Consider the following 26186-nt stretch of genomic DNA (forward strand, 5'->3'; position numbering starts at 1 on the left):
TCAAGAAAAAGCCCTGCAATATGTCCTCGAATCAAATCGGAGCTTCCTTACTTCCAATATTATCGGTTATGTGAGCCACTCGCTTGTGAATTGTCTTAGCACTCTGGGTAGGCGATACATCGAATAACTCCGGAAACCGAATCTTAGCTCGAATCTTAGCCTTCAAGGTCGAATCGAAGACCTAAGTCTCGAGGAGCTTTTTAGTAACGCCACTAGTGCGGTCGATATCGTATTCACGTAGAACATCGGTGAGGGAAAGTTCGTTTTATCTAATTAACCCTTTGACTACCTTGAGTTTTCTTACCTGAGAATTAGGGCCACGAAAGATATGCTAGTAGGCTAGATATATCAGCCTCTCGTCAGGATCGCTTTGTAATATTTTCTAGCTTGATAATTACCTTCAGATACCCGGAATATACCCTATCTTAATACCATGTATCCTATAGGTCGGATTAGGCTTTTACCTAAACGTATCTACCACTATTAAGAAGCTTCGGTTATTTGGAGCCATCTTTAGTATCATGCTACTAATTAAGCATGATTACAACTTTACTATGAATTCCGGAAGCTCCCGAAATCGCCGTCGCTAATTTTAGTAAGATAGTGGCACGTTAAAGGCCGGAATATAGTATCTATACCCTAGAGGGAAGGCTAGAGGCACGTGTTACGCGGTGCCGACTGGTCACTGTGAGTTAGAAGTCCACGGGTATACTTGCCTAGTTCTAACTGCGAATTCTAAGATTATCTCTTAATCGTTACTATTGCTTCGGAAAACCTTACTGCGGGTTGGATCCTGTTGAGGGTCTTACAGAACGTGCCAGAGGTGCGCGCTAAGTAAGTCAATCATGAAGTATTGCTACTAAGTGAATCCCCTACTTATAGGTTCGGTTGTCTTGAAGTGAACCGTAATGAAGCAGAGTCCTAAAGGTGGTAACTAAGTAATAATGTGTAAACTGATTATGCCTAGTAACAATGAGGATTGATCGAGAAGAACTAAGTATATGATGCCAAATAAGTGTCCTTATATATCCAGTCCTTCCTATCGCGTGATAAGTCCTGGCTTATCGCTTGATGAGTCCGGTGCGTTAAATAGCCAAAGTTAAGAAGGTTATACGTCCTCTGAAACGGCCTCCGTTCTACGATTTAGCGTTGAGTGAATAACCTCAAAATGGTTAGAGCTTAGCTTCTCTCTGCTGTGATAGCACTGCGAATAATAGCCGCAATCCCCTATTCCGAGTACATACTAGCCCCGTCTGAGAGAAACGTCTCACCTGGTTCAGTATACAATATTAACGGCACAGTCGATAATGCCGATGCATTAACGACGTCTGGCAGTGGGGAGGCACACTTTACTGTAAACTCTAACATTACCTATGATCATGGCAAAAATCTAGACGGTCTTGCATCGTTTACTATCAGCAATGTATCCAGCAGCACGGGTGATGAATTCATCGGCATCAGCTTCACCGAATCCTTACTATGGATTTCCGTCAACGGCTCAGACGCTACTAACGATTTTTCCATTGACGAGGTCATTTGGTTCTCGATAACTGGCCCTGGAGAGTACGCCCTTGACTCAGATTACAACCGTGGCGGGTTTCGGGATATGAGTCTATATCATAATTCAAGTGGTACTGTCAGTCTGAGCAATCTCACCACATATATCAACAGTGCCCCGTCCTTGCGGGATTATACAGGCTATTTCCATGCAGACGACAACAAGCTAAATCGTGTCTGGTACGCATCAGCATGGACAGATCAACTCTGCACAATCCCCTCGGACCAAGGAAACAGTCTCGCCGACCCCGGTGCCAAAAGTACATCCGAGCCCACATATTGGTGGGCAAATAGCACCCTAACCAACGGCTCCTATGCTTTAGTGGATGGCGCAAAGCGTGACAAACTGATATGGCCGGGTGATCTTGGCATAGAAATTCCGGCGGTTTTCCTTTCGACGAATGAAGCCGACATAATCAAGATTTCTGTTCAACAGCTTTTTGCGCAACAAAATGCAGCAACTGGACAGATGCCGTATGCAGCTGCACCTATCATCATGAAACCTGCCGACAATGAGATTTCCAACCTGGCTGAAGAGTTCTCTTTTACGTATGGACTACACGGGCTTCTTTCCTTGTACTATTATATAAATACACAGGAGATATTGCGTTTTTGGAGCAACAGTGGTACCGTTTCAAACTTGGCTTGAGCTTCAGTCTTGGCTATGTCGATGGTAGCGGTCTTGCCTATATTCCTGTTAACAATCGGGATTGGTTACGGAGTGACATGGGATATTATAACATTGAAGTATGTCTTCTTCCCCATTTGATTTGAAATGCTTTATACTTATGCATATGACAGGCAAACTCAATGCTGGCCTACACACTCAAAGCAGCCTTAGCACTCGCCGAAGCTGTATCCGACTACTCTGAGAGCGCAAACTGGACAACCACCATCAACGGAATCGAGATGGCCGCAAACGAACTCCTCTGGAACTCAGCAGAGGGTCTCTATCAGGACAATGAAAACAACACTTCATTATTTCCACAAGACGGTAATGTCTGGGCCATTATCTCAGGAGTAGCCAACAGCACCCAGGCCGCGACAATATCCAACAATCTTCGGGCTCGCTGGGGTCCCTATGGAGCACCCGCACCAGAAGCACCCAACACGATCTCCCCCTTTATAAGCAGCTACGAACTTCAAGCACATTTTCTAGCAGGACAACCACAGAACGCAATCGATCTGATGCGCTTCATGGGGGCAGATTTCATGCTCAATGATCCCCGAATGACGAACTCGACTTTTATCGAGGGGTATCGCACAGACGGAGGACTGGATTATCGGGCCTATTCGGATGCTGCTCGTGTAAGCCATGCACATGGCTAGTCGCCGGGACCACTGCTGGTTCTTAGTAGCTATGTGGCTGGGTTGCAGGTGCTTAATTCTACGAACTGGATTGCGTATCCGAGACCGGGGAATTTGTCGGATGTTGAGGCTGGGTTTGAATTGGACTATGGGAGATATGCTGCGTCGTTGAAAGTCGACAGCAGTAGAAAGTCTTCCTTGTCGTACTATGTATCAACACCAAAGGGGACTACGGGGAGCATAATTTTGGATATTCCAGAGTATAAAGCTAAAATCAGGATTGTGTCGACGACTGGCTATGAATGGAGTGAGACAGTGGATGCGTGGACTGGAGGCGCGAATCCGAGGGATGTTTCTTTCTGGGGTCCGCAGGATTCGACGGCTGGGACTGTGGAGGTCGATGGACTTGTGGGTGGGGAGTATTAAGTGACGATGAGGGAGGTCTAAATCTTCAACCTTGTACGAGAAAGAGTCAGCCAAATCTGATTCATACTGGGCTGAGAATTCTCTGCCTTAGATAGCACCTCGTCATCTACCTCGAACGTGTCGGATTATTAACGTAGCCTCCAGATATATAAGATATCTTCTTTGTTAAATTACTAAAAGGTTATTAGTTAACTATTAAATAGTTATTATCTTAGTAGAATCCTCAAGCTTCTATAACATGTAAGATACTAATCTATAAATACTTTTAGTATTCGGGACCTCGGCAAGAACCCCGATCATGCCATTTACTATTGTATGCCAGAAAAGGCAAATTATCTCACCTCCTATACAATGAATCGGAATATCTACACAACACAGTAAATACTATCGAACTAGCAGTCAATATGCCTCATCAAATAATACAATCAAGATCCTATCTCCTCGGTCATGTAGAATGCCAACGGTCAACCCCCACGCCCACCACCAATAAGCGCCCCTCACCGCCCCATGACCCACCGGGCGTGTCATCTCCAACATCTCGCCAGGAGCTCGTCTCCTCCCCGACGCATTCAAACGGCAATGACGACCCTTATCCCCCGCGAGGCGTACTCCCCCGAGGAGCTACAGCGCCTATATCCCAAGGACCTGAAGCTACAACTGGTCCAGGTGGTGAGTTTGGAGGATCTATTCCATCGCGCGGAGAGAGTTGGGGTAGCTAACTATCCGTCCAACCCCGACAGTTCTTGCGTCATGGTATGGTTTGACCTGTGCCATTTTCACCTCATACACTGTATATGGATGGTTTGTTGGATATCGGATAGAGACTTATTTGTGGTATTGGTATAGGCGAGCGTACGCCTGTTTCGTCGCGGTTTCAAAATGTATGTCCCCTGCTTTCTTTGTACAGACTTGCTTGGTACACCCTGGGTAGATGCTAATGCGCTGTGAAGACAGGCCTGAGCCCGTGTATGCACTCCTCCTTTATAAGATATTCTTTTACGACGACGTTACAATCGAATAATTGACTGATCGACCGGGTATAGACTGGCCTTATTGCGGCGTCGCGAGACGTATGGTCCAGATGGCTGCTGGCAACCAGGATCTATCCTCGTGGAATGGTTTCCAATGGCGGCGAAAGATGGAGGCCTTTGGTGACAATGATGAGGCCATCGTTGCAACTGGCGCAGGAGGCGAAATCGAGGCCATGTGGTTGGTTATTTCCCAACCGAGCCAGCCCTAGACTTGATGAGACCGGACTAATGAATCATCATATAGTACGCATGGTGAACTCACCGACAAGGGTCGCGAGACGACCTATGCACTGGGCACACGTTTGCGTCGCCTTTACGTCGACCAGCTCGGCTTTATGCCCGAGATCAAGTCTGATACAGAGGATATGTACCTGCGCGCGACGCCGATCCCCCGCGCTCTCGAGTCCCTGCAGCAGGCCTTCTGGGGCATGTATCCGACTAGTGCACGCACGCAAGATTTCCCTCCGCCCGTGATCGTCGCTCGCTCTGTCTCTGAGGAGACCCTTTTCCCTAATGAGGGTAACTGTCGCCGGTTCCGACAGCTTGCTCGCCTTTTTGCCGATCGTGCTGCGACTCGATGTAAGATAACGCATCGGAAGATGTTGGTCACGACATACTGATATTTTTATCATGTAGGGAACGACTCTGAGCAGATGGACTACCTGAACAAGCTCTGGTCCAAGCACATGCCTGAGAGTTCGCCCAAGGTGGCTGTTGATGCTCACCCCCGTCTCTCGGGTATTATGGATACTATCAACGCTACCGACGCGCATGGCCCGGCTACTAGACTCCCCTCGGAGTTTTATGACAAGAAGGGTCGTGCGATCCTGGATCGTATCGCTGTTGAAGAATGGTTTGCTGGTTATAATGAGAGCAGCGAGTACCGTAAGCTCGGTATCGGTGCTTTGATGGGCGACGTTGTTGACCGTATGGTCAGCACTGCTGTGGATGGCGGCTGGCGAAGTGAAAGCGCTGCATCTGGATCTGGTATCCCCGAAGCTGGCAAGTCCATCAAGTTTGCCATGAGCGGATGTCACGATACCACCCTTGCAGCTATCCTGTCCAGTGTCGGCGGTTTCCAAGATGAGTCTTGGCCGCCTTTTACCTCCTCCGTTGCCATTGAGCTCTTCTCCCAGGCTGCTAGCAACAATATCGATGCTGGCAATACGCTTGAGGAATTCTCTAGCCCGTCCGTTTCCGCTAAGAAGCCCGGTGTCCTTTCATCTCTTCTTGGTGGTGGCAAGTCGGCGTCTAAGCAACCAACTCCCTCCGAGACTGCTCGTACCCCTGCGACTTCTTTCCCCGAGGAGACCCGTGATACCCTGCGCAAGCACTATGTCCGTATTCGCTACAATGACCGCCCCGTGCGCATTCCTGGCTGTGCTGCTAAGGCTGAGAACCACCTGCCCGGTGACGACACCTTCTGCACGCTCGATGCCTTCAAGGAGATTGTCGACAAGTTCACGCCTAAGAACTGGCAGAGCGAGTGTGTCGCGAACTTGGGTGCTGGTCTACACGGCCCCAATGACGAGGCCCGCGCTGCTTCTGGTTTCTAGACTGTTACTATATACTTTTGTTTTTGTGCTTGTCTATTCTCGTGTTTATGCTTTCTCGTCCATACTGATACAAGGGGATATTAATGCTTCGTTGGGATCTTGTAAATCTGACAGAGACCGCTTAGAATATAAACACCTGCTTCTTTCCCGGACAGATCTCATTGCCTCTTAAGCGCCTTCTCCTGTCCTTTCCTCTTCATATCCATCATCGCCGCAACCGTAGCACGCATCAAAATCCACCGTGGCATGATCTCAAACGAAATCCCCTGCAACCAGTGCCAGAAATACGCCCACACAATAACCTCACCACATCCCACTCGATCTAGTCCAGCCTTGGCCAAGGGTCGCGGTAAGGGAACAAACAGATTACTATCAACATCATACCCGGGGGTCTTGGTTTGACCAACCCGCAGAGCCATCACATCCACACCACGCTTCTCAGCATTACATTCCGCCTCCAGCGCACGAGTAAATGTATCCACGAACCCCTTCGTTGCAGAGTAGACACTAACGTATGGCAGTCCCCACTGGGAAAGAGATGAGACATTGAGTACAAGGCCAGACCGACCTTCCCCCTCTGATAAAAGCGGGAGTAGCACCCGCGTGATTTGCGTCATGAATCGCGCATTCTTGTCAATCGTCTCGTTCACATCGGCAAATGTCAATGTATCAAGTGTAACGGACGTTCGCAACTCCCCGCCAACATTGTTAATCAGGATACTCAATTTGCCATTGTTGCCGGTGATATCGCGGACTTGTTGCGCGACACTGTCGATGCTCTCGTCTACTCCGATAACGTCCAGGATGAGCGTGTCAACGTTGCGTTCTGGGAACGCGGCGTTAAGTTCCTGCGCGCGTTTGGCGAGTTTCTCGGCATTGCGCCCGTGCAGGATAACGTTGAAGCCGCGGGAACAGAGTTCTTGGCAGAAGCCGAAGCCGATTCCGTCGGTGGCGCCTGTTACCAGGGCCCAATTGTTGCCGGTGCGGTTGTAGCGTGCTAGTTTGCTGGGGAGGAGGTAGATGATTGCTTGGCGGGCGAGTTTGTAGGTGACGTAGGATAGGGCTGCGAAGCCGATAGTGCTGAGGTTGGGAGTCCAGCTTATGGGGTCCATTGTGGTTATTTTGTGGTGTAAGAGGTGTAGATGAGGTAATGTTAAGGGGATGAGGGGGGTGGACTTGATGTTGACGTTGCGGAGAAGCGAGTGATCGATCGGTGATCGGTGTAGATTGTTGATCGACAAAAGGATTGGCTGTTTTGAGGACAGGCCGTGAAGCTTGATTTGGCTTGTTCGAGTAATTGGTTGGAGCTCGTAGTTGAAACTGGTATTTGAAAGTAATATTAACTAGGATAGTGTACTCTTATGTCCCTTTTATACTTGGTCATACTTGATCATTGCATCGGCCGCTCTAGGGTCTATCGGCCCGTCGGCGAGACCGAGCGCCGATTTGAGGCCGACCGCATCACTTTAGTTCGGATTGATGTAAAGAAGTGGGGCTAGATCAAGCAGAGAAGCACCTACCATCCTAGGAGGATATTCAACCTCATAATGAGATCTGATCATGTATACTTTATCTCTACGGTACAAAAAGAAGAGCGCCGCATTCACGAGCGCTACTGTTGAGCAGACCTCCACTACCGCCCTCCCTTTAGCGTGATGCTGCGCTTTCCTCTTATACAATGTTTAAATAGCAAATCTAGGACGACTCAAAAGACCATCCCAAAGACCAATTTGTTTGCTAAATTGAGGAATCTCCATTCATACACGAAGAAGGTACTAGGGCTATCACCAGAATTACTGATTATTAATATTTGTTTACTCGCAAGGCTGTACAATCTTCCTAGCCCCGTCTATTTCCCCGATTCACGCCCTACATGTCTCGTTTTGCAAGAATCTTCAATATCGTATGTAGATCAGCTACTGCCTTTCAATACATACAATCTTAGTCGTAATTTGCTAGAATTTGGGTAGCGACTAGCACTTCGCAACTAGTTAGGGAGATTATAGTGTAACCACTATCCAAATCTGCTCTTTATCGATTATTCATCACTATCTCCTGGTCCATTCCATGAGATGACTGTGCTTCATTATCTACTCCTGATGAGGTTTCTTATCACTATTTTATACCTTGTCTGCTCGAATAACCCAACCTCGATACATTAATGTTTTGCTCCTGCGAATATCAACACCCGCTTTCCAATCAACTTCATATGATTGAGACTTTCTTATCTAGGATTTTCTTGATTTTATAGGCGCTTTTCGTCTATATTCTTGATTTCATGACACCTAACTTGGTCATAATCGCGGGAGCTGGTCTGAAAATCGACACGGGCTGCAGATTGTTGTCAAAGAACGCAGCCCTCTCGCCGCAAGCAGCTAATTCCTCCGCCAGTGTGGGCTTTAAAAGTCAAGGACCTATTTAGATATGTTTCCAAACCGGTTCTCCATAATTAAGAGTTTTCTTCCAAAGCACGGGGGATGGTATCTTAGAGCGAATATCGTATGTAGTATCCTAAATCATCTTGTGTTGTTAATCAGATGTGGTGTTCGGGGTATTTGGTTGTGCTAGTTTGTCTGCCATGAAAAAAGGAGACAGAAAATTGAGCCGCCTTACGGAGGAACACTGGCTATTTTGTCCTGATTTTACTTTGTATCTTCAACCATTAGCAGTGGATCTTGGACCGTACATGAAAGCGAGCGGCAAACAAAGACAGCGTGAACCCAAAATAACATTGTTCTTCACACAAAAATCAAGGTGCACTCAGTCGGAGTAGACTTGATCTATCCTTTGTTTGCGCCATGCGAGATTGAGACGATTACATCCAAATGCGTTAAGCTACATCTTCGATTTTTTGCGTCACGGGATTGATGTGCTATTCAACTTGAGCTCCCGACAAACCAGTCTTCCATAGAAAATACTAAGACATGCCACTTTTAAACCCCTTAGCTACTGGTTTAAAGACCTGAAAACAGATTATGTACCTTTTCAGCCAATAATATCTCTTTTAAATCAGAATTACCGACCACCCCTTGTCAGATGAGGACCGTGAAGGTCAACAGCGTGAGCCAGGTACCTTGGGGACCAGCACCGCCAGCCTCTTAAAAGGCGCCATTTATCAGCTTGATGCAGCCTATTGCGCTTTATTGGCTTGTCCCGGGGCCCACTGCATACTTATCTGTCTGAAGTAGTCTGCATGGGTATATGTATCGCTCAAGGGTCTCTACTACAGGCGCGCGACGGTGAGGAACTTGGAGACGATGGGCTGGGATAGATAAAGTCGTTGCCCGCAAGGTGCTTTAGAGTTAGAAACCTTCTTCTTCGTCTTTCGTGGAGTTTTCTTTCTTTTTTTGAATTTCAACTATATTCTAAAAGTTACAATGGTCATTGATTCGGGTCGAGAGTCCGTGGCGTATCGTGTCCCGGCGCCAACACAGGACAAGCCTAAAGCCAAGCAGTTACCAGTGACCTTGCTCTCTGGATTCCTAGTAAGTAATTTGTTTTGCATGCAGAGAGACTCAACAAAGCAAGTACTGACACTTTTGCGTAGGGTAGTGGAAAGACCACTCTATTGAAACACATCCTCAAGTCACCCGATCATGGTTTGCGCATTGCTGTCATTGTGAATGACATGAGTCAGTGAGTACTCTAGATAACGCAAATAACGAATTCATACTAATCCCACTTTCAAATACTAGACTCAACATCGATGCTGCCCTCATTAAGAACCACAAGGTCTCTCAAACTACCGAAAAACTCATCCAGCTACAGAACGGTTGCATCTGCTGCACTCTGCGTGGAGACCTTCTTTCTGAATTAGCGCAGCTCACAAAGCAAAATGATATCCAATATGTCATTATCGAGAGCACGGGTATTAGTGAGCCAATGCAGGTTGCCGAGACATTTACCTCGGAGTTCAGTGCTGCCATGTTGGAGGCTGAGGACCAGATCGCGGACACTGATGAAGATACAAAAAAGGTCTTGAAAGAAATGTGAGTACCAGTCTGACATGATGCTGGCTATTTCCGATCTAATGTTCGCAGCGTCGAAATGGGTGGTCTGCACACAATGGCTCGTCTAGATACCACGGTCACAGTCATCGACGCCTTCAACCTCCTCTCAAACTTTGACACCACAGAATTCCTGTCTGATCGCTATGGCCGAGACGAGATCGTTCCTGAGGATGAACGTACAATCTCCGATCTCATGGTGGACCAGATCGAGTTTGCCGATGTACTCATCATCAATAAGATTGAAACGGTTGATCAAGCGACACGAGACAAGATCTCTCAATTGATCAGACTTCTCAATCCCGATGCCAAGGTTCTCATGTCAAGCTATTCTCAAGTTGACGTGCGTGAGATTGTTGCAACCAACAAATTCGATTTCGTGCGGGCTGCCTCCGGTGCAGGATGGCTTCGTAGCTTGCATGAGATGACGGTCCAGCAAACTGGTAACGGGGAGCGTATGGCTCCTAAGCCGGAGACTCTAGAGTATGCATCAAACGCGCTAAAAACTGGGACATAAATAGCTAACGGCGTGCCAGGTATGGTATCAACAACTTTGTATACTCCGCTCGGCGGCCCTTCCATCCGCGTCGTCTTTTCTCTCTTCTCCATGACAAGTTCATTATTTTGCAGAACAATGAATTGGAGGAGGAGGAGGAGGAGGAGGGCGACGATATGGAGGAGGATGAAGACGATGAGCAAGATGATGACGAGATGGACACCGACACCGACTCCATGCAGGACTTTGACCAACCAGACCCTGAGGACATCCTCAAAAACAAGCGCCAACACCCTGCTTTTGGTCCTGTGTTGCGCTCCAAGGGCTTCTTCTGGCTACCAACTCGACCATTCCAGTTCGGAGAGTGGAGTCAAGCCGGCGGCATGTTGACCGTCGGCTGTGGAGGTCCCTGGTTCGCAGAAGTACCTGACGAAGCCTGGCCGGAAGATGAGGATGTCATCAAGTCGATTCAAAATGACTTCCAGGGTCCCTGGGAGACCGACGCCAAGAACTTGTGTTCATTGGCGAGGGAATTGACGAGGCTGCGATCTCGGCCATTCTTGACGAGTGCCTGCTAAGTGATCAAGATATGAAGCAGTGGGAGAAAGTCATGAAGAATAAGAAGCTTAGCCGAGAGGCCAAAACTAAGAAGCTGGCTAGTATTTGGGAAGATGGCTGGGAGGAATGGCCTGCTTTTGAGATCGAGGACGAGGAGGAGCTGGGGAAGCACCGCATCAGCGAGTATTTAGGTCATCAACATGGCCCTAAGAAGGGTCATAAGCATAGCCACCATTAGGGTTGTTCCCTATTCGGTAGAAAAAGCAAAAAGTTGTTTTGATTATCCAGAATAAGTTGATTCCTCGCGTTTGTGTGTTTGTGTAGTTGTGATTTGCGCATGTCAACTCCGAGGAGACTCTTATCGGAGCATCACGCTAGGCCGATAACGATAACGCGATAACGCGGATCCCCCAGCAGCTCTCCGCCTTTACCCATTTCCCCTCTGCAGCAGTGCAACATCCTCAACTCCGTCGAGATACTTGACCAATTCCGTGCTCTTTGAGCTGTGCAACGACGACATTAGCTCAGCTTCGATTGTCTCTGCCGATATTCTTAGCTCCCGCGGAGGGAGGGTACCTCTGGTCTGACTGCCGCGTCCGTTACCCCCCGTACCACCGTATTCTGGCCCCGTCCAGGTATCCGCGGATGAGCGCATTCCATCGTTTGCGACTGGCTCTTTTCTTCGCTGTCTCTCCTCGGTGACCGTAATTGTCCGTCGATTTGTATGTTTACCCACGACTGCGACGTACAATGGCTAATATACTTTTAGAACTTTCAAAGGTCTGGTCGTTGACCATCTATTTGCCCATGGAGGTAAGAAATTATCTTCTTTTCTGTTGACTTGGGCCACCCCCTGTCTCTTCCCCTTGCCTTTTGTTGTGATGCGGCTGAGCTGTCCTCGATGGCTCTCGGTTGATTACTGCACCACTGCAGCGTCTGATTCTTACCCTTTGGTGAGACAAGGACGCCTAGTTCCGAGTACCAGTTTCGCTGTCGGTGAGAAAGAAAGATTGCCGATTGCTCCAATGCATGTCATGATTTCTGTCTTTTTCTGGAAGGCCCAGCTAGAGGCATGCAAGCTTATCACTGTGAGATTGTGATGGTGTCATGTCTCGAGGTTGGTCTTTGGACGGGATGTTCTTTCCTCGCTGGCGGCTGTTTATTTCCCTTTGGAGTCGCGTAGTCGTCAACCTTGAGGACGCGTTCATTGGAATCACTGCCATCGCTGTCTCACCACGCTGCTGTACTCGTTGAAAACAGAAGTTCTTGTTTATTCCCTCGTGGTATCCCAGTCTTCCCCTTCCCCTCATGTCATGCATTTCCCTGTCTGTCCAACATGGCTTTCCCGCATGTTCGCAGAACCAGGTCCATGGATTTCAACAAGAAAGGCCGGCTGTCAAACCCTTGTCTCCTGCATCGTAGTAAATCCAGCAAGACCGTTGCCCAGCTAAGTCTCGAGAATATTCTACAGGGAACTACCAATACTGCCGTCTCGGGCCACTCCAGAGTGATTCTGGAGCCCAGTGTCAAACCTCGAGATGCGAAACCACGTCTACTCCTTATGGGACTTCGCCGGTAAGTTTTTGTTTTTGAAGCTGGTCTGGCTTTACCCCACGTGGACACGCAGGATATTGACGTGATTCAAGGAGTGGCAAGTCATCTATAGCCAGCGTGGTTTTTCACAAAATGCCACCCAATGAAACGCTATTCCTCGAATCTACGACCCGCATTCAAAAAGACTCTATCCAGTGAGTATGGTCGATCGCACCTAGTCAAGAACCATATGACTAACCCGTCCTCAGCTCTTTCATGGATTTCCAAGTCTGGGACTTTCCTGGCCAGCTTGAATACCTAGAGCCATCCTTTGATCTCGAAGATATCTTTGGAAGCCTGGGTGCCCTAGTCTGGGTTATTGATGCCCAGGATGATTACCTGGACTCGGTAGCTCGTCTCAACCGGACCATCCTCACCGTCCAGCAGTACTATCCAGGCATCAATGTCGAGGTTTTCATTCACAAAGTGGATGGGCTTTCAGAAGAGTACCGACACGATGCATACCAAGATATCGTCCAGCGTATCACTGACGAACTCAACGATGCCGGATACGAAAACGCACCCGTTCACTTCTACCTAACATCAATCTACGATTACTCCGTTTTTGAAGCCTTTAGTAAAGTCATTCAAAAACTGATCCCTAACCTCTCAACCCTCGAGAACCTCATCACCACTTTGGGGAACAACTGTGGTTTCGAAAAGACCTATCTTTTCGACGTTCTGAGCAAAATCTACATTGCTTCCGATACGCGGCCTGTCGATATGGCCGCCTACGAGATGTGCTCCGATTACATCGATGTCATTGTCGACATCTCAGAACTGTACTCCTGGGACCACCCGCTTCGCAAGCACAAGGGTGAGCAAATGCAAGAGGCTGAGAGCCATGTCGTTCTGCATGATGAGACAATGCTTCACCTCATGGAGATGAATAAGTATGGTCCCTTTCGTAACCTTTCTTTGTCCCTTGCTGACGTGTCTCTAGGTACCTTTGTCTCGTCTCGGTGATTCGCAACCCAGAGGCCCGCGAGAAAAAGGGTCTGATCGACATGAACTGCCGGACGTTCCAGGAGGCATTGAATGATGTATTCTCTCGAAGCTGGGAGCGCGAAGAGGAACACGCAACTGAGTAAAAGCATTACTCGGGTTGTGCCTCGACATGGAATGGATTGGAGGCAAAGTTGAGTTCGGACCAGAGGGTTCGCACCAGTTGGACTGAACAATTCCAAAAGAGAGGATATGAACTGAGACAAATACTCTCAGGCTCAAAACATACACTCCCTATCATGTAGCTAGTATCAATCAAACAATATTTCTGATCTAATCAGTGTAGTTGGTTGCATGGATTGCGTATTGTAGATCACTCGATGTGGGCTTCCCCCGGATTTCTGACCTCATCCGCTCTGCCAAACAGAACACCTTTTCTGTGGAATGGACGAAATCCAAACCTCCCCATTCAACGCCCACCACACACACGACCATGTCAGAACTTCGCCAGCGACAGCCTGCAACATCCGCGGGGTCCGACCGAAATGCAGAATCAACCACACCCCCCAGACAAGAACGCCGTGCCGACAGGGAAGAAAGCCACGGTCCCAGCACCCTCGACATCATCCGCATCATCGCCACGTTGATCCTCGCATCGTGCGGTCTCTCCTACTACATCACCAACTCTGAATCTCTACTATGGGGCTACAGACCCTGGTTCACTCGATGGCCCGTTGTGAAAACATACCTGGTAAACCCCCCTCCACATCCTGACCACCGCGGGCGCAATGGCCCCGAGTTCGAAGAAACATGCAACCAAGCAAAATATTAACACTACAACCCCTCCCAGAACGGCCCAGTTAACCTCACACCCACCGAACTCTCCCTCTACAATGGCTCCGACCCCTCCCTCCCAATCTACCTCGTCGTCAACGGCTCCATCTTCGACGTCTCCGCAAACCCGGCCATCTACGGACCCGGCGGGAGCTACAATTTCTTCACCGGGCGCGATGCAACCCGCGCCTTTGTGACGGGCTGTTTCAAGGAGGATCTAACGTCGGACTTGATTGGGGCAGAGGAATTATTCGTTCCCGTTGAGGATGTCGAGGATGAGGGTATTACGAGTGCGCAGAAGAAGATTCGTCGGGAGCGAGAGGTTCGTCTTGCAAGGACGGCGGTTGAGAAGACTGTTGATCGGTGGGAAGGGTTCTTTAGGAACCATAAGAAGTATTTCCAGGTTGGGAGGGTGGTGGATGATGGGGTTGTTGATGTGGAGAAGGGGAAGAGGGTGCTTTGTGAGAGTGCGCAGAAGCAGAGGCCGAAGAGGAGCGCGATGAAGGAAGAGGAGTAGCCTGATGTGATTTCATGGGGACAAGGAGAGATGAAGATGTATATCATAATGCATAGCGTTTTGGTGGATTTCGAATAGCCTCTACAACGGGTATAACCCCATTTTCTACGAGGACCAAGAAATTTGGAAGTTTTGTAACTTTTTTATTTGCATTCGTTCTGCCTGATACGAGTCCAGGAGGTGCGAATGGTCCACACTTCCGAGAAGGGCATTAAACCCAGCCTATTTTCCATCTGACATGATATCATCCGTAGCAAAAGGAAATAAAGAACCGCGAGAAAAGACGAGAGGAAACGAGACGTTTACTCGGCGGTGACGGCGCGGGCTGATAGAAAGTTAGTATATTTTCGAGTCGCAAAATGAATATAGATCACGGTGGAAACGCACTGTAGATGTTCAGCTTGGAGTGGCTGACAACCTTCTTGATCTGACCCTGCTCCTCGAGGTCGGCAAGGGCCTTGCGGGCAAGGGAGCCGTTGATCTTCAGGCGATCGACGAGGGTGGCAACGGTGATCAGGCGGTAGGTCTGAACATCCTTGTTGAGCTTCTCAAGGGTGGTCTTCTCGAAGACAACGGCGTGCTGAGCCTTGTCCTTGACTAGAGACGGGGAAAGACAAGTTAGTTTCTCATTTTCTTTGATTCTGGGCGCATCTCGATGCGCATCATATCATGTCTAGCGAGTTTTCGTGATCGATCCAACGATTCCCATTTTCCCTTCGGTTCATTCGTTGCAAGCGGCTTCCCCCGGCGAGAGTTTGGAAATCGTTTTCACGGTCGGGTTGGATGGTGCTCATGACGGAGTGTCTGGTGATGGAGATGGCGATAACGTACCCTTGCCCTTGGACCACTTCTTCTTTTGCTTCTTGCCACCGGTTGCTGAGGGCGCCTGTCACGAATACATATTAGTTTTGCTGTTGCGCCGGATGGTTCATCGTGGGATTTGGGCTCACCATTTTGACTGTTGGTGTGGATGGTTCAAAGAGAAGAGGAGGTGGCGGTCGGCTGATGAGATACGAAAATGGCCGTGGGGCATGACTAAGCATCGCTAACCCTAAGCCCCAGTTGCCTCTTTGTGGTCTCGGTTAGTGCGGGTCACATGATCTGCGGTGCGTTGGTTCAGATGTCACGTGGTACAGCGCTTATACTACAGTAGAGACTTGGAGAGTAAACACCCAATGTTTGTATAGTTGAAGGGAAATGATGATTCTAGAGTCTTACACAGGTCGAATGAGAAACTAAAATCTAGTGCATATTTCATTTGTGGATTTATCATCACTCTTCAACATTAAGAGGTCCAGTACGGCAACCATGTCCTTCTCTACCTGCTCATCATACTTCCAGCATGTCCACCATATCCTTGGCTTGTCACCGAATTCAAGACCTCGAATTTCACCAAGTCGTCTTCTGCAGACAAATATCCCACCACATATTCCTCCGTAGATGCAAACCAAAAGGCCGAGTCGGGCTCTGATTCCGCCAGCCATTTCACTTCATACTTGCCACTTTCGCTCTTGTGGGTGGGAACCCGAGCGATCACGGGGTGAGCATTCGGTGACCACCATCGTATAGTTGGTAGATTATTGGTGATTGTATTGATCAGCAACTGTGGTGTTGAAGGGTGCCAAGCAAGCTGCCGAACAGGCTGCTCGTGTACCAGAGCAGAAGCCAGTCTGGGAGAACCATCTAGAGCCCATATCCAGACAACGTTAGATCGCATGGAGTCGACGGTTGCCAAGAGGGTGCCATCAGAGCTGAATGTCATGATTGTAATGCCGCGTGGTAGTCCTGATGATTCGGGGCTCATATTCGACGCCGAGGAACTTGAGGTTTCGACGTAGTCGGCATCGCCGAGGGCGCTGGTGAACCGCTCTCGCCAGATACTGGGTGCATGCTGGTCTGCCGGGAAAACATGTGATAGAGTAATTGAAGATGAGAACTGTGAATGATAGTTAGGAAGAGTCTCGCTGAAAAGGAGGGTCTAGCATACCGTGCGCGTTCGTAGGAGATCGATATTGCCATTGACTTTTCCCACTGCAAGAACCTCAGAAGCCCCGTTTGTACCAGCTACCGAACTCCATTCAATTTGCTTCACGCCTAAATCGAATGCATCGTCTGCCCCCGTTGGTCCAGTGTATGTCCTGAACAGCTGTCCATCCGCGGTGAAAATCAGCACCTTGGTGCCACCACTAGCCACATCCCAAACGGCAAGCCATTTTCCATCGGGACTCCATTTCAGCCCTTGGGCATCGACAGTTGGCAGAACAGCACGACCAACTAGCTCATGGGTCTTATGTTCATGAATGGTCAAGAGATCAGACGCGTCGGGCTTGAGCAAGATGGCAAGTTGCCTAGTGTTTGGGCGATATCCAAATCCAAGGGGGTGGGCACCCTTTGGCGTCTTGATCACTGAGATTCGGCCAGTATCGAGGGAGTGGATTGTGACTTTTGTGTTCCAAGCATGGAAGACGAGGATTTCGTTTCCATCGCTGCCAAAGTCGATGCTCAATGCTCCGGGCTCGAGATTCTCGATTTCGGCGAAGATTTGCAATGGCTCCAGCTGCCATACTGAAATTCGAGTGTCGTTGGCGCTGAGAAGCCGTCGTTCTGTGTTGTGGTTGAGTCCTGTCGATGATGTCGTGACAGGGCAGAATTTCAGATATTTGACGCCGTTTTCTTTGATCCTGGCAACCTGGGCTTCCTTGTCTTCTGAAGCTGGGTTGGTGTAGACAATCAGGTCTTTTCCATTGACGTGGGCAGCATAGAGCCCGTCATCGGAGAGGTTCAATGCCAACGCGGCTGCAACAGCATTAGCATGCGGTCAATTCAATGAATCTGATTAGATTTACCTCCAGCTCCCGTAGATGCATCCATCACCGACGCGGCCATCAATGAGGCTGATGTTTTTGAGCAGCCGTATGCGTGAGTATTGTGGTATTGTGCCACTCTTTAATTCTTTCACATGTCAAGCAGCACTCAGCTCCTACGACGCAATAGGCGGTATTGACGTGGTGTGTTTTATTTCAGCGAGGAAAGCAGTCTCCATGGGACGCGATCATAGGCGTGTCGGCGCGTACTGGCAGTGCGGCCTGAGGGTTCAGGCATCAGATTTCATTTTCTCTGGCTCTTGATCTATTAATGCAAATCACAGCTTGTATCCTTCGAGTGCTGAGCGTTCTGTTCTCGAATCTATATTTTCCTTGAATTCAGGAACTACAACATGGGCTATTGAGAGTGTAGGTGGTCAACCAAACACCTTAACAAGGCTGATGACATCAGTGTTTGCTAGGGCATGACCCGATTGAGGGGGTGTCAATATATAATATATTGGAGTAAGAAGAACCAGATATACAAATTCAAAGTAGCATCATCTTGATGCATCCTGACTTTAGCATAATTTTCTACACTTTCCAGCATCAGAAGTGCTTGTTGTAATACTCCCACTGAGCACGTTACCTTCCTTGATACAATAAGGACGAACGTGCCGATAAGATAAAGCGGAGCTTATTTATTCCGTTCCGTGATAAGAACGCTGGCGCAAGAAAAAAAGACTCCGCGGTAATTGCCTGTCGCCATCTCGAACCCTCAAGCAGTCAAAATAGGTTCCGTGAAGCTATTCTCCCAGTGGCTTGGGCGCGCTCTGCAATTCACGCCCAAGACTATCTTCAAAATGGCGACCGACAGCGCCCCGCAGAACGGCGCCACGCTGGCCTCCGCGGCTGCACCCCACAAGAAGCTCCAAGGACGCGAGTTCTACGAAAGCATTGGGAGCCCAAAGTACATTGTGGCTCCAATGGTCGATCGGTCTGAATTTGTGAGTCGCTTTCACTCTCTAGTTCCCTCTATTCGAAGCTAACGCTATATAACTTGGCTAGGCATGGCGCATGCTCACCCGATCTTTCATGCCCGCAGACGAGCCGAAACCTCTCCTCGCATACTCACCCATGTACCATGCACGCCTGTTCGGTGAACAAGCCAAATTGCGCACGCAACACTTCCAGCCCACTCGTGAGGCGAACGGCGACATGAAGCGAAAGGACGAGCTGTTCCTCGACGGAAATCCCAAATTTGACCGTCCCCTTTTCGTCCAATTCTGCGCAAACGATCCCAATGAATTCCTAGAAGCAGCACGACATGTGGCTCCTTACTGCGATGCTGTTGACTTGAATCTGGGTTGTCCGCAGGGAATCGCGAGAAAGGGACACTACGGTGCTTTCCTCCAGGAAGACTGGGACCTTATTTACAAACTCATTAATCGACTACACACGGAGCTTTCAGTCCCGATCACCGCCAAGTTCCGCATCCAGGAGACGAAGGAGAAGACTTTAGAATACGCCAAGATGATCTTGTCTGCTGGTGCCAATATTATCACCGTTCATGGGCGCAGGCGAGAACAGAAGGGACACGAGACAGGAGTGGCGGACTGGAGCTACATCCGGTATCTGCGGGACAACTTGCCTCCCGAGACTGTCATCTTCGCCAATGGCAATATTTTGAACCACGACGATATTGAGCGCTGCTTGGAGGCAACTGGTGCCGACGGTGTGATGAGTGCAGAGGGCAACCTTTCCGATCCTACGATTTTCAGCAAAGCTCCACCACCTGGCAGTGAAGGACGGGAATACTGGCGTGGACGAGATGGCAAGGGTGGTTATCGAATCGATGCGATCCTCCGAAGGTATCTCGACATTATCTACGAACACGTCCTCGAGCAACCCGTTCCAGAACGGAAGCCACTCTACCTCCCATCCGATCCCGTTGACGAGGCACAAAAGGCAGAGGAAGAAGAGGAGGAAGTGGAAGACGGTCCGCCCAAGAAGAAGCAAAAGCGCGAGAGACTCAAGCGAATCAATTCCCCCAGCTTGGGTGTCATGCAAGGCCACCTGTTCCAGGTTCTGCGGCCAATGGTTGCTAGTCACACAAATGTTCGCGATGCGCTCGCTCGCTCGCGACCTGGAGATATGCCTGCTTTCGAGAACGTCCTCACTCTTGTGGAAAAGGCCGTCAAGTCCGGACTTCAGGAGTATGAGGTGTCGCCCGAAAAATTCGAGAGACAGCCCGATGAAACTTTGACTGGGTCCAAGGCTACGATTGCCGAGTACGGCCGACCTTTCTGGATTTGCCAGCCGCATGTTCGCCCTCTGCCTGAAGAAGCTCTGGAGAATGGAGCTCTTACTGCGAAGGGGAAGAGCACTGTTCCGAAGGAGAATGGGCAGAAGAAGCAGTCCACCGAGACTGAGAAACTTACTGCCGAAAGTGCCAGCTCTGCTCAGAATGGCGATGCTACGACTGGTGAGGCCACAAATGGTGATGCCACGAATAGTGATCGGGATGTTGTAACTGGCACAGCAACCACGCCCGATAATCTGGTGAGTGGATAGGAAGAGATAGTCATTGATTATCATACTTCCTCTTGTACGCTTCCATGAAAGGATATACCCAAGCCTTATTATAGATCATTGTTTTCGCATAGCGCTGTTGGTCTTCATATTAGAAATACATCTACTTTTCTTAAAATCTGTACAGTCAACCGGCTTGCTAAATTCGTTGTCAATTCCCGCCTGGCCTGCTAGTGGACAGCTATACGGCATTGTCCAAGATCTGACTTTTGGACAAGAAATTTGACATCTTCATCGTTTCAATAATTTTAAGCTCTGCTGTCAACTGGAAAGGCTCAGTTGCACCATAATGCAGTCTTCCGACCGTCGCAAGTTCTTAGGTAGTGGGGGCCTATTGCATCAGTGAGTCAGGCGGCTCCGCCACATTGACTCACATCCAAGTCAGAGTCATCCAGAGTCATCAATCGTATTCCACTTTACTATTGGGTCCATTATCACGTTATCCTGAGACCTTGTAGCATGGGATTGAGGGGCCAGTGACGACGGTCTTTCAGGGGATAGGGCATCTATGAGAATCCGGGGTGCATCTGTATATCTATAGAAATATATAAGAGGTTCATAGCCAGGAAATGAAACCACTCTTTTTTTTCCAATACCAATCAATTGTTTCTCATCAGTTAAAGAACAACAGTCATGGCGTCCACAATCGAAATTTCGCATGAGAACACCTCTCACGCTGAACCAGAATACGCTGGGGAGAAAGCAGCATCAAGATCACCTAGTCCGCCACGTCGGAGTGCATCTAGAAGTCCACCAAGAGTCCCTTCGCCACCTCAATCCGGTGAGAATAGACTAAGACCAGCTGGAGGTATATATCCCATTCACTATTGATGAATGCATTGCAAAGAAATGAATTAACAGCCATTGGCCAAACAGATATCATCAATCGTATCAACTGGGACTCCAAGTTTAGTCGTGACGACTACATTATTGGATTCGTGGATCGATTCGAGGGTCAATTGGAAGTCAGCATGAATTCCTGGAAGAAAGAGACTACAGATGAAGAGTTTATTCCACAACATCGGGTTTTGTACATTCGACATGTGAACGGGGAGATTGTTTGGGACCGTCGGCGTCGCATCGACAAGATCTTTTACAGCGGCAATTCGGCATTTAGCGAACTGGCGTTTTTGAATTGAGAATGGGTTAGTTCTAGAACAACGATGCAGCGGGTTATGAATGGTGGTTGGTTAGTTTGTTGTTTACAACGCTTTGTATTAAGCTCGAGTCGCTCCTTCCATGATACCCAAAATGCTCACTCATTTACATTGTCACTCTTCCTCGTACTTTCCATTAATACATCCATCCACTGCTCATATGGAGTCGCGACTTCCTGTTATTCATATTCTATTGTTTTGGGTTGAGATAATGCCCCAATGTCGCCCGGACTCGGGTTTCTCTCCTCTTGACAACACCTTGATCCAGTTTGTTGGCTCCTCACTATACTGGTTTGATACCAGAGTCAATACGAAATGGATCTTTCCAAGCAGAAAAAGCCTTCGCTTCCCCGTCTGGCTACGAACGTCTCCTCGGACCGCCATTCCACGACCTCGCTGCCAGCTTTGGCACCCAAGATCCCGGCTGAAATCAACCTGCATCAACGCCCCAAGTCAGAGAGACAGGCCATCGCACCATTCTTGTTTCCAGAGGACGACAAAGAGGACGAGAACGTCGCCCCAGTCCAACACTACTTTCCGGAGACCAAGCCAGCCTATGTGATCTCCAAGAGTGTTGAGGACGAGTCTCCAACCACCACCAAGAAGAAGACAATGTACTACGAAGATGCCTTTGCTATTCGAGGCTCTCACAACTCGCCCAAAGACCGTGTTGCTCTGGACTCTGTCGTGATCGTGGAGCTGGCCACCAACCACAAGGCACGTTATTTGCACCGAACCCTCAACTCATTTCCTGTCTAACATGCATTCCACAGGCAAAAGAGGGAGACTCGAGACTGATCTCCGAACTTGTATTCCGCCTTGCCCACATCTACCAACGCCCAGAGTCAGCCTTGCAGGTAGTGGTACAGCACAATGTGTCTGTCGTCTTCGGCAACACTTCACTTCCCTCATATCTGTTGAAGATCTACGCACTTCCGTCAGCTATTGCGCCGGTCACCAACATCCGGAACACGGATCTCATCCAGAAGGGTCTTCAAGAGCTCCTTGGGATTGCCCCAGACCAGGGTGTCGTTCTTTTCCTGTCGGTTCCCGAAGAGAATTTGGCAACTAACGGATCCACTGCCCAAGGCACGATCTCCCGACTGGAACGCAATGAGGCAGAAAGCCCAGGACTGATCAAGTCAATCTCCCGCGGCATGAGCCGGCACCTCAAGTCGAGCAGTGGGAATAGTGCCCCCATCTCCTTGTCCTCACCTTTGACTTCTCCCTCCTCCTCGACCCCAACCACCCTTCTTCAATCTCCCACCGCAGAAGCTGCACCGGTGGAGGAAGGACGACGTGGACGGACCCTCAAGAAGAGAGAATCACTGCGGACCATTATCCATCGCCACATGCGGCCTAAGAAGGAGAGTGAGCCCAAGGAGAACATGAAGGAGTAGATGTATGAGCACTGAAGAGAAGGGGAGTCTGTCTTGTTATTGTCTTGTTACCGGGTTTGATGTGCTTGATTATACACCAGAGCCATGGATAATGACATGAATTATCCTTAATGAATCTTGGTCTTTTCAAACCCCTTAATAGAGAGACTCTTCTTGGGTGTTATATTCCACCATGGAACTATACTCGTCGTTGGACACTGCGGAAGTCTTGAAGATTCAATACTTCAGTAGAACTAATTGCTGGAGCCAGCTTCCACTGGAATTTTCTACCCATTGCACCCTTTAAATATTTGGTGGTGACTTTGGAAGTTAAGGTTCCATTACTGCCGACTGCATATGGCTAGCGCCGATTTTTATAGATAGCTTCTTACTCGGTGACTCCACCCTTCCCAAGTCAACACTCCGTCGTTCCTGATAGACTTGATGTGTTATAGACACATGTCTAGATGTTTGAACTATGACATCCCTACGAAATAAAACGGGAGAGATTTGATACTCTCATAAGTGACGACTAGCATCTCTTCGTGTCGAGTGGGGCAAAAGCCTCGTATCCAGTAAGTTCGGGTTACCAACTAGGAAAGTTCCGTGACTTCACAGCCCCCAGGGATTCTGCCTGTCAAAGGGATGACCGCTTTATATATTCTATTGTTTTTTTCGATCGGTCTTTCTGGATGTTGAGAAACAATCCAAAACGCGTCTTTCTCACCCCGCGGATGACAACACCACCATCCCAAAAAGCCTTCGTCAATTTCTCTTTACATCATCACAACCCATCCAGCATACACCTCACATGACTATGCAAGCTCAACCCTCTCTTCCACTGTCAGTTCAGGCAGCGGGGCCTATCTCAACCCCGACGCGCATCACAGAACTGCCAGGCGATCTTTTCGATGCCCCCGAGGGGTCCGCACTGATCCGTAAGTAACACCCCTGCTATCACTCTACTCTACCTTAGCAATTTATGAATAGTCTGAATACTAACCGCACTAGATGCCTGCAATACCCAGGGTAGCTGGGGAGGGGGTATCGCAGGAACCTTCAAGGAACGGGTATGTGAGCAGTACTCGTTTGTGAAATGAAGTGCAGACAATCGACGATCTAACACAAAGCTCTCTCTGCTAGTACCCCACGGCATATCAAGTATACCGAAGCCACTGCCTGGGGTTGCTTCGCTCTCGGGAAACCCATAAGATCAGGGACATGCAAACTCACAACATGACCTCTATTTCCGTCCAGAAGCCCCTGGGCACAGCCCTTATCATCCCGCCACAGCCAGCAGATTCGCGTCCGGGTCGGAAGAAGCACTGGATCATCTGCCTGTTCACTTCGGCAGGGTATGGTCGTCGTGTTGACCGACGTGAACAAATCATCAATCACACCTATGCCGCGCTGCGAGATCTTCAGGAGAAACTTGTTGATCTCCGCCTGGATGGGACAGAGCCTGTGCCCACGGCTTTGTTCTCGTGTCAATTTAATTCGGGCTTGTTTGGAGTTCCTTGGCGGGATACCAGGGTGGCTTTGGATCAGTCTGGATTGCATGTAACTGTCATTTATCCACCGGGACAGACAGGGAAGACAGAGTAGATCTGGGTCGGAGTGTCAAGGAGTTGTGTGTGCTTGAGGATGGAGGAGTGGGGTTTGTCATGGCCTGGATGGTGATACATAATACCAACATGTTGTATGTAGTCATTAATTTCACAAGCATCTATGCTACCTGCGTGCGAACGGTTAATTTCAATTAATCAACTTGAAAGACACCAGCTTATTGTGTGGATCTTGTTTCGTGGAATATTCAACTATGCCAAATTGTAGACACTTTGTGATCACCTGATACCGCGTCTCAAGAGAGCGCGATCCGCGTCGACTTTCCAAGCACCGCCCAGACAGCCACCATCTTATCAACCTTCACACTCGACAAGACAATTAGGCCATTCAGAAAGCAGCCAAATTACAACAATGACTGAAGGACCCGCGCAGAAAAAGCGCCAGCTCCCCTTCAAACCACCAAGCCGGGCATCAAGCAGTGCAGGCCCCTCCTCCGCCGCCGCATCCAAACCAAAAGGCAAAGCCAAACAAACCACCACTAAATCAACCACCGCCAAATCATCCTCTGCAGCCTCAGCCTCAACCTCCAAATCTACGAACCGCAAATCCTCATCCTCCACCAAACGCCAGCGCGTCGAGTCCCCACCCGCCTCAGAATCCGTCGCCGGATCAGACGCCGGCTCCGACACCTCAGTCCACAGCCGCGAGCGCTCCCTCTCCCAAGAACCGGACTATATCCTCGCGGAGATCATCACACATCATGAAACCGAGGACGTGTCCTCGAGTGAACCTAAGATCCCGGCGAAGCTGTTGACGCGCCTGCTACATCACCATTTCCAAAATGAGAAGACCAAGGTGGCTAAGGATGCGAATACGGTGGTTGCTAAGTATGTGGATGTCTTTGTGAGGGAGGCTATTGCGCGTGCGGCATTCGAGAGGGCGGAGGTAGAGGGTGCGGGTGGTGGGAGGAGAGTTGGAGATGGGTTCTTGGAGGTTTGTTGTTATTTTTTGATCCGTGTTTTGGCTGGGGAAGATGCTAATGTTTTGCTCTAGGTGGAGGATCTTGAGAAGATGGCGCCGCAGCTTACGATGGATTTTTAGTGGACTTGTGTCAATATATGTTACCGGATGTGGATTCAAGGATGGAAGCGAGCATGGCGTTCGGGGTAATTGATGATTGTGATTTTATGGACATTCTGTTTGCTTCGAGATACCAAATACATCGCCCAAGAGATACGATACAACATCGCCTGAAATAACCATATGACCTTTCTAGATATACGTGACTCGCAACATGGAAATATCCCGAGGACTATGATACGCCGGCGGTGTCCCGAGCGTATGATCCTCCATGAATGGCGGGACAGCATCGAAGCCATTCGCATTATGCAGCATCGCAACATCATGATTGACTTGCTGAGAGACCCACGAGTTGGCTGGATATGCTGCTTTCTTCTTGCTGAAATGAGCCACGACAACGGGTAGCTGGTTATGTTCGGGAAGATGGCCGAGTTTTGCATCGTATGCTTCGTTGGCAATGTCGAAGACGAGGAATGCGCGGCTTCGCCATTTTTGCACGGCGAGAAGTTTTGTTGTGGTGGGATAGTCCGCTGCCTTCCACATGTTTTTCTTCTTGAGGAGGCGCATGGCTAGTGGGATGATTTCCTCTGGGGAAGTATTACTTTTGGGGTATAGGGAGCTGCGTTGTGAGATGATCACAAGTACTCGAAGTGGCCCCGGATGGATCATGGTGATCTATCAACGTCAAATGATTTGCCCCGTCGATATAACCAGATGGAATACTTACATCTAGATGTTTGGAATACAATAAAGGAGTAACTGATACGCATGAGGATACGG

At 49.0% G+C, this 26186-nt stretch overlaps 13 protein-coding genes across 13 annotated transcripts; 9 read left to right on the forward strand and 4 right to left on the reverse strand.

Annotated features, from left to right (window-relative positions):
• Positions 1-1606: 1606 nt before the first annotated feature.
• On the forward strand, positions 1607-3291 carry N7496_012059 (uncharacterized protein; the record flags this gene model as incomplete). The annotated part of the gene is made up of 4 exons (XM_056704972.1): positions 1607-2106; positions 2214-2304; positions 2359-2865; positions 2887-3291. The coding sequence occupies 4 exons, from the start codon at positions 1607-1609 to the stop codon at positions 3289-3291; spliced, it is 1503 nt and encodes a 500-aa protein (XP_056550932.1).
• A 579-nt stretch (positions 3292-3870) lies between these two features.
• On the forward strand, positions 3871-5878 carry N7496_012060 (putative acid phosphatase; the record flags this gene model as incomplete). Its single annotated transcript, XM_056704973.1, has 7 exons — positions 3871-3960; positions 4032-4044; positions 4138-4172; positions 4242-4257; positions 4335-4500; positions 4567-4901; positions 4959-5878. 7 exons carry the CDS (start codon positions 3871-3873, stop codon positions 5876-5878), a joined length of 1575 nt encoding a protein of 524 aa, XP_056550933.1.
• Positions 5879-6036: 158 nt separating this feature from the next.
• Positions 6037-6990, reverse strand: N7496_012061 (putative short chain dehydrogenase/reductase; the record flags this gene model as incomplete). The annotated part of the gene is made up of 1 exon (XM_056704974.1): positions 6037-6990. One exon carries the CDS (start codon positions 6988-6990, stop codon positions 6037-6039), a length of 954 nt encoding a protein of 317 aa, XP_056550934.1.
• A 2265-nt stretch (positions 6991-9255) lies between these two features.
• Positions 9256-11177, forward strand: N7496_012062 (uncharacterized protein; the record flags this gene model as incomplete). Its single annotated transcript, XM_056704975.1, has 6 exons — positions 9256-9363; positions 9426-9514; positions 9574-9867; positions 9919-10368; positions 10422-10897; positions 10969-11177. The coding sequence occupies 6 exons, from the start codon at positions 9256-9258 to the stop codon at positions 11175-11177; spliced, it is 1626 nt and encodes a 541-aa protein (XP_056550935.1).
• Positions 11178-12275: 1098 nt separating this feature from the next.
• Positions 12276-13623, forward strand: N7496_012063 (GTP-binding protein gtr2; the record flags this gene model as incomplete). Its single annotated transcript, XM_056704976.1, has 3 exons — positions 12276-12514; positions 12742-13425; positions 13476-13623. The coding sequence occupies 3 exons, from the start codon at positions 12276-12278 to the stop codon at positions 13621-13623; spliced, it is 1071 nt and encodes a 356-aa protein (XP_056550936.1).
• Positions 13624-13970: 347 nt separating this feature from the next.
• Positions 13971-14828, forward strand: N7496_012064 (putative heme/steroid binding domain protein; the record flags this gene model as incomplete). The annotated part of the gene is made up of 2 exons (XM_056704977.1): positions 13971-14228; positions 14328-14828. The coding sequence occupies 2 exons, from the start codon at positions 13971-13973 to the stop codon at positions 14826-14828; spliced, it is 759 nt and encodes a 252-aa protein (XP_056550937.1).
• A 302-nt stretch (positions 14829-15130) lies between these two features.
• Positions 15131-15781, reverse strand: N7496_012065 (40S ribosomal protein eS25; the record flags this gene model as incomplete). Its single annotated transcript, XM_056704978.1, has 4 exons — positions 15131-15153; positions 15216-15425; positions 15660-15714; positions 15779-15781. 4 exons carry the CDS (start codon positions 15779-15781, stop codon positions 15131-15133), a joined length of 291 nt encoding a protein of 96 aa, XP_056550938.1.
• A 365-nt stretch (positions 15782-16146) lies between these two features.
• Positions 16147-17699, reverse strand: N7496_012066 (WD40 repeat domain-containing protein; the record flags this gene model as incomplete). Its single annotated transcript, XM_056704979.1, has 3 exons — positions 16147-16764; positions 16816-17624; positions 17675-17699. 3 exons carry the CDS (start codon positions 17697-17699, stop codon positions 16147-16149), a joined length of 1452 nt encoding a protein of 483 aa, XP_056550939.1.
• A 796-nt stretch (positions 17700-18495) lies between these two features.
• Positions 18496-20206, forward strand: N7496_012067 (tRNA-dihydrouridine synthase family protein; the record flags this gene model as incomplete). Its single annotated transcript, XM_056704980.1, has 2 exons — positions 18496-18639; positions 18701-20206. The coding sequence occupies 2 exons, from the start codon at positions 18496-18498 to the stop codon at positions 20204-20206; spliced, it is 1650 nt and encodes a 549-aa protein (XP_056550940.1).
• Positions 20207-20857: 651 nt separating this feature from the next.
• N7496_012068 (MIF domain protein) lies at positions 20858-22781 on the forward strand (the record flags this gene model as incomplete). The annotated part of the gene is made up of 4 exons (XM_056704981.1): positions 20858-21032; positions 21086-21282; positions 21715-22068; positions 22164-22781. The coding sequence occupies 4 exons, from the start codon at positions 20858-20860 to the stop codon at positions 22779-22781; spliced, it is 1344 nt and encodes a 447-aa protein (XP_056550941.1).
• A 790-nt stretch (positions 22782-23571) lies between these two features.
• On the forward strand, positions 23572-24365 carry N7496_012069 (uncharacterized protein; the record flags this gene model as incomplete). The annotated part of the gene is made up of 3 exons (XM_056704982.1): positions 23572-23698; positions 23772-23830; positions 23904-24365. 3 exons carry the CDS (start codon positions 23572-23574, stop codon positions 24363-24365), a joined length of 648 nt encoding a protein of 215 aa, XP_056550942.1.
• A 372-nt stretch (positions 24366-24737) lies between these two features.
• On the forward strand, positions 24738-25427 carry N7496_012070 (CENP-X/MHF2 family protein; the record flags this gene model as incomplete). Its single annotated transcript, XM_056704983.1, has 2 exons — positions 24738-25319; positions 25380-25427. 2 exons carry the CDS (start codon positions 24738-24740, stop codon positions 25425-25427), a joined length of 630 nt encoding a protein of 209 aa, XP_056550943.1.
• Positions 25428-25598: 171 nt separating this feature from the next.
• Positions 25599-26075, reverse strand: N7496_012071 (uncharacterized protein; the record flags this gene model as incomplete). Its single annotated transcript, XM_056704984.1, has 1 exon — positions 25599-26075. One exon carries the CDS (start codon positions 26073-26075, stop codon positions 25599-25601), a length of 477 nt encoding a protein of 158 aa, XP_056550944.1.
• Positions 26076-26186: the final 111 nt, after the last annotated feature.

This window comes from Penicillium cataractarum (genome assembly GCF_028827025.1).
Source record: "Penicillium cataractarum strain IBT 29864 chromosome Unknown utg000009l, whole genome shotgun sequence".
Lineage (NCBI taxonomy): Eukaryota > Fungi > Ascomycota > Eurotiomycetes > Eurotiales > Aspergillaceae > Penicillium > Penicillium cataractarum.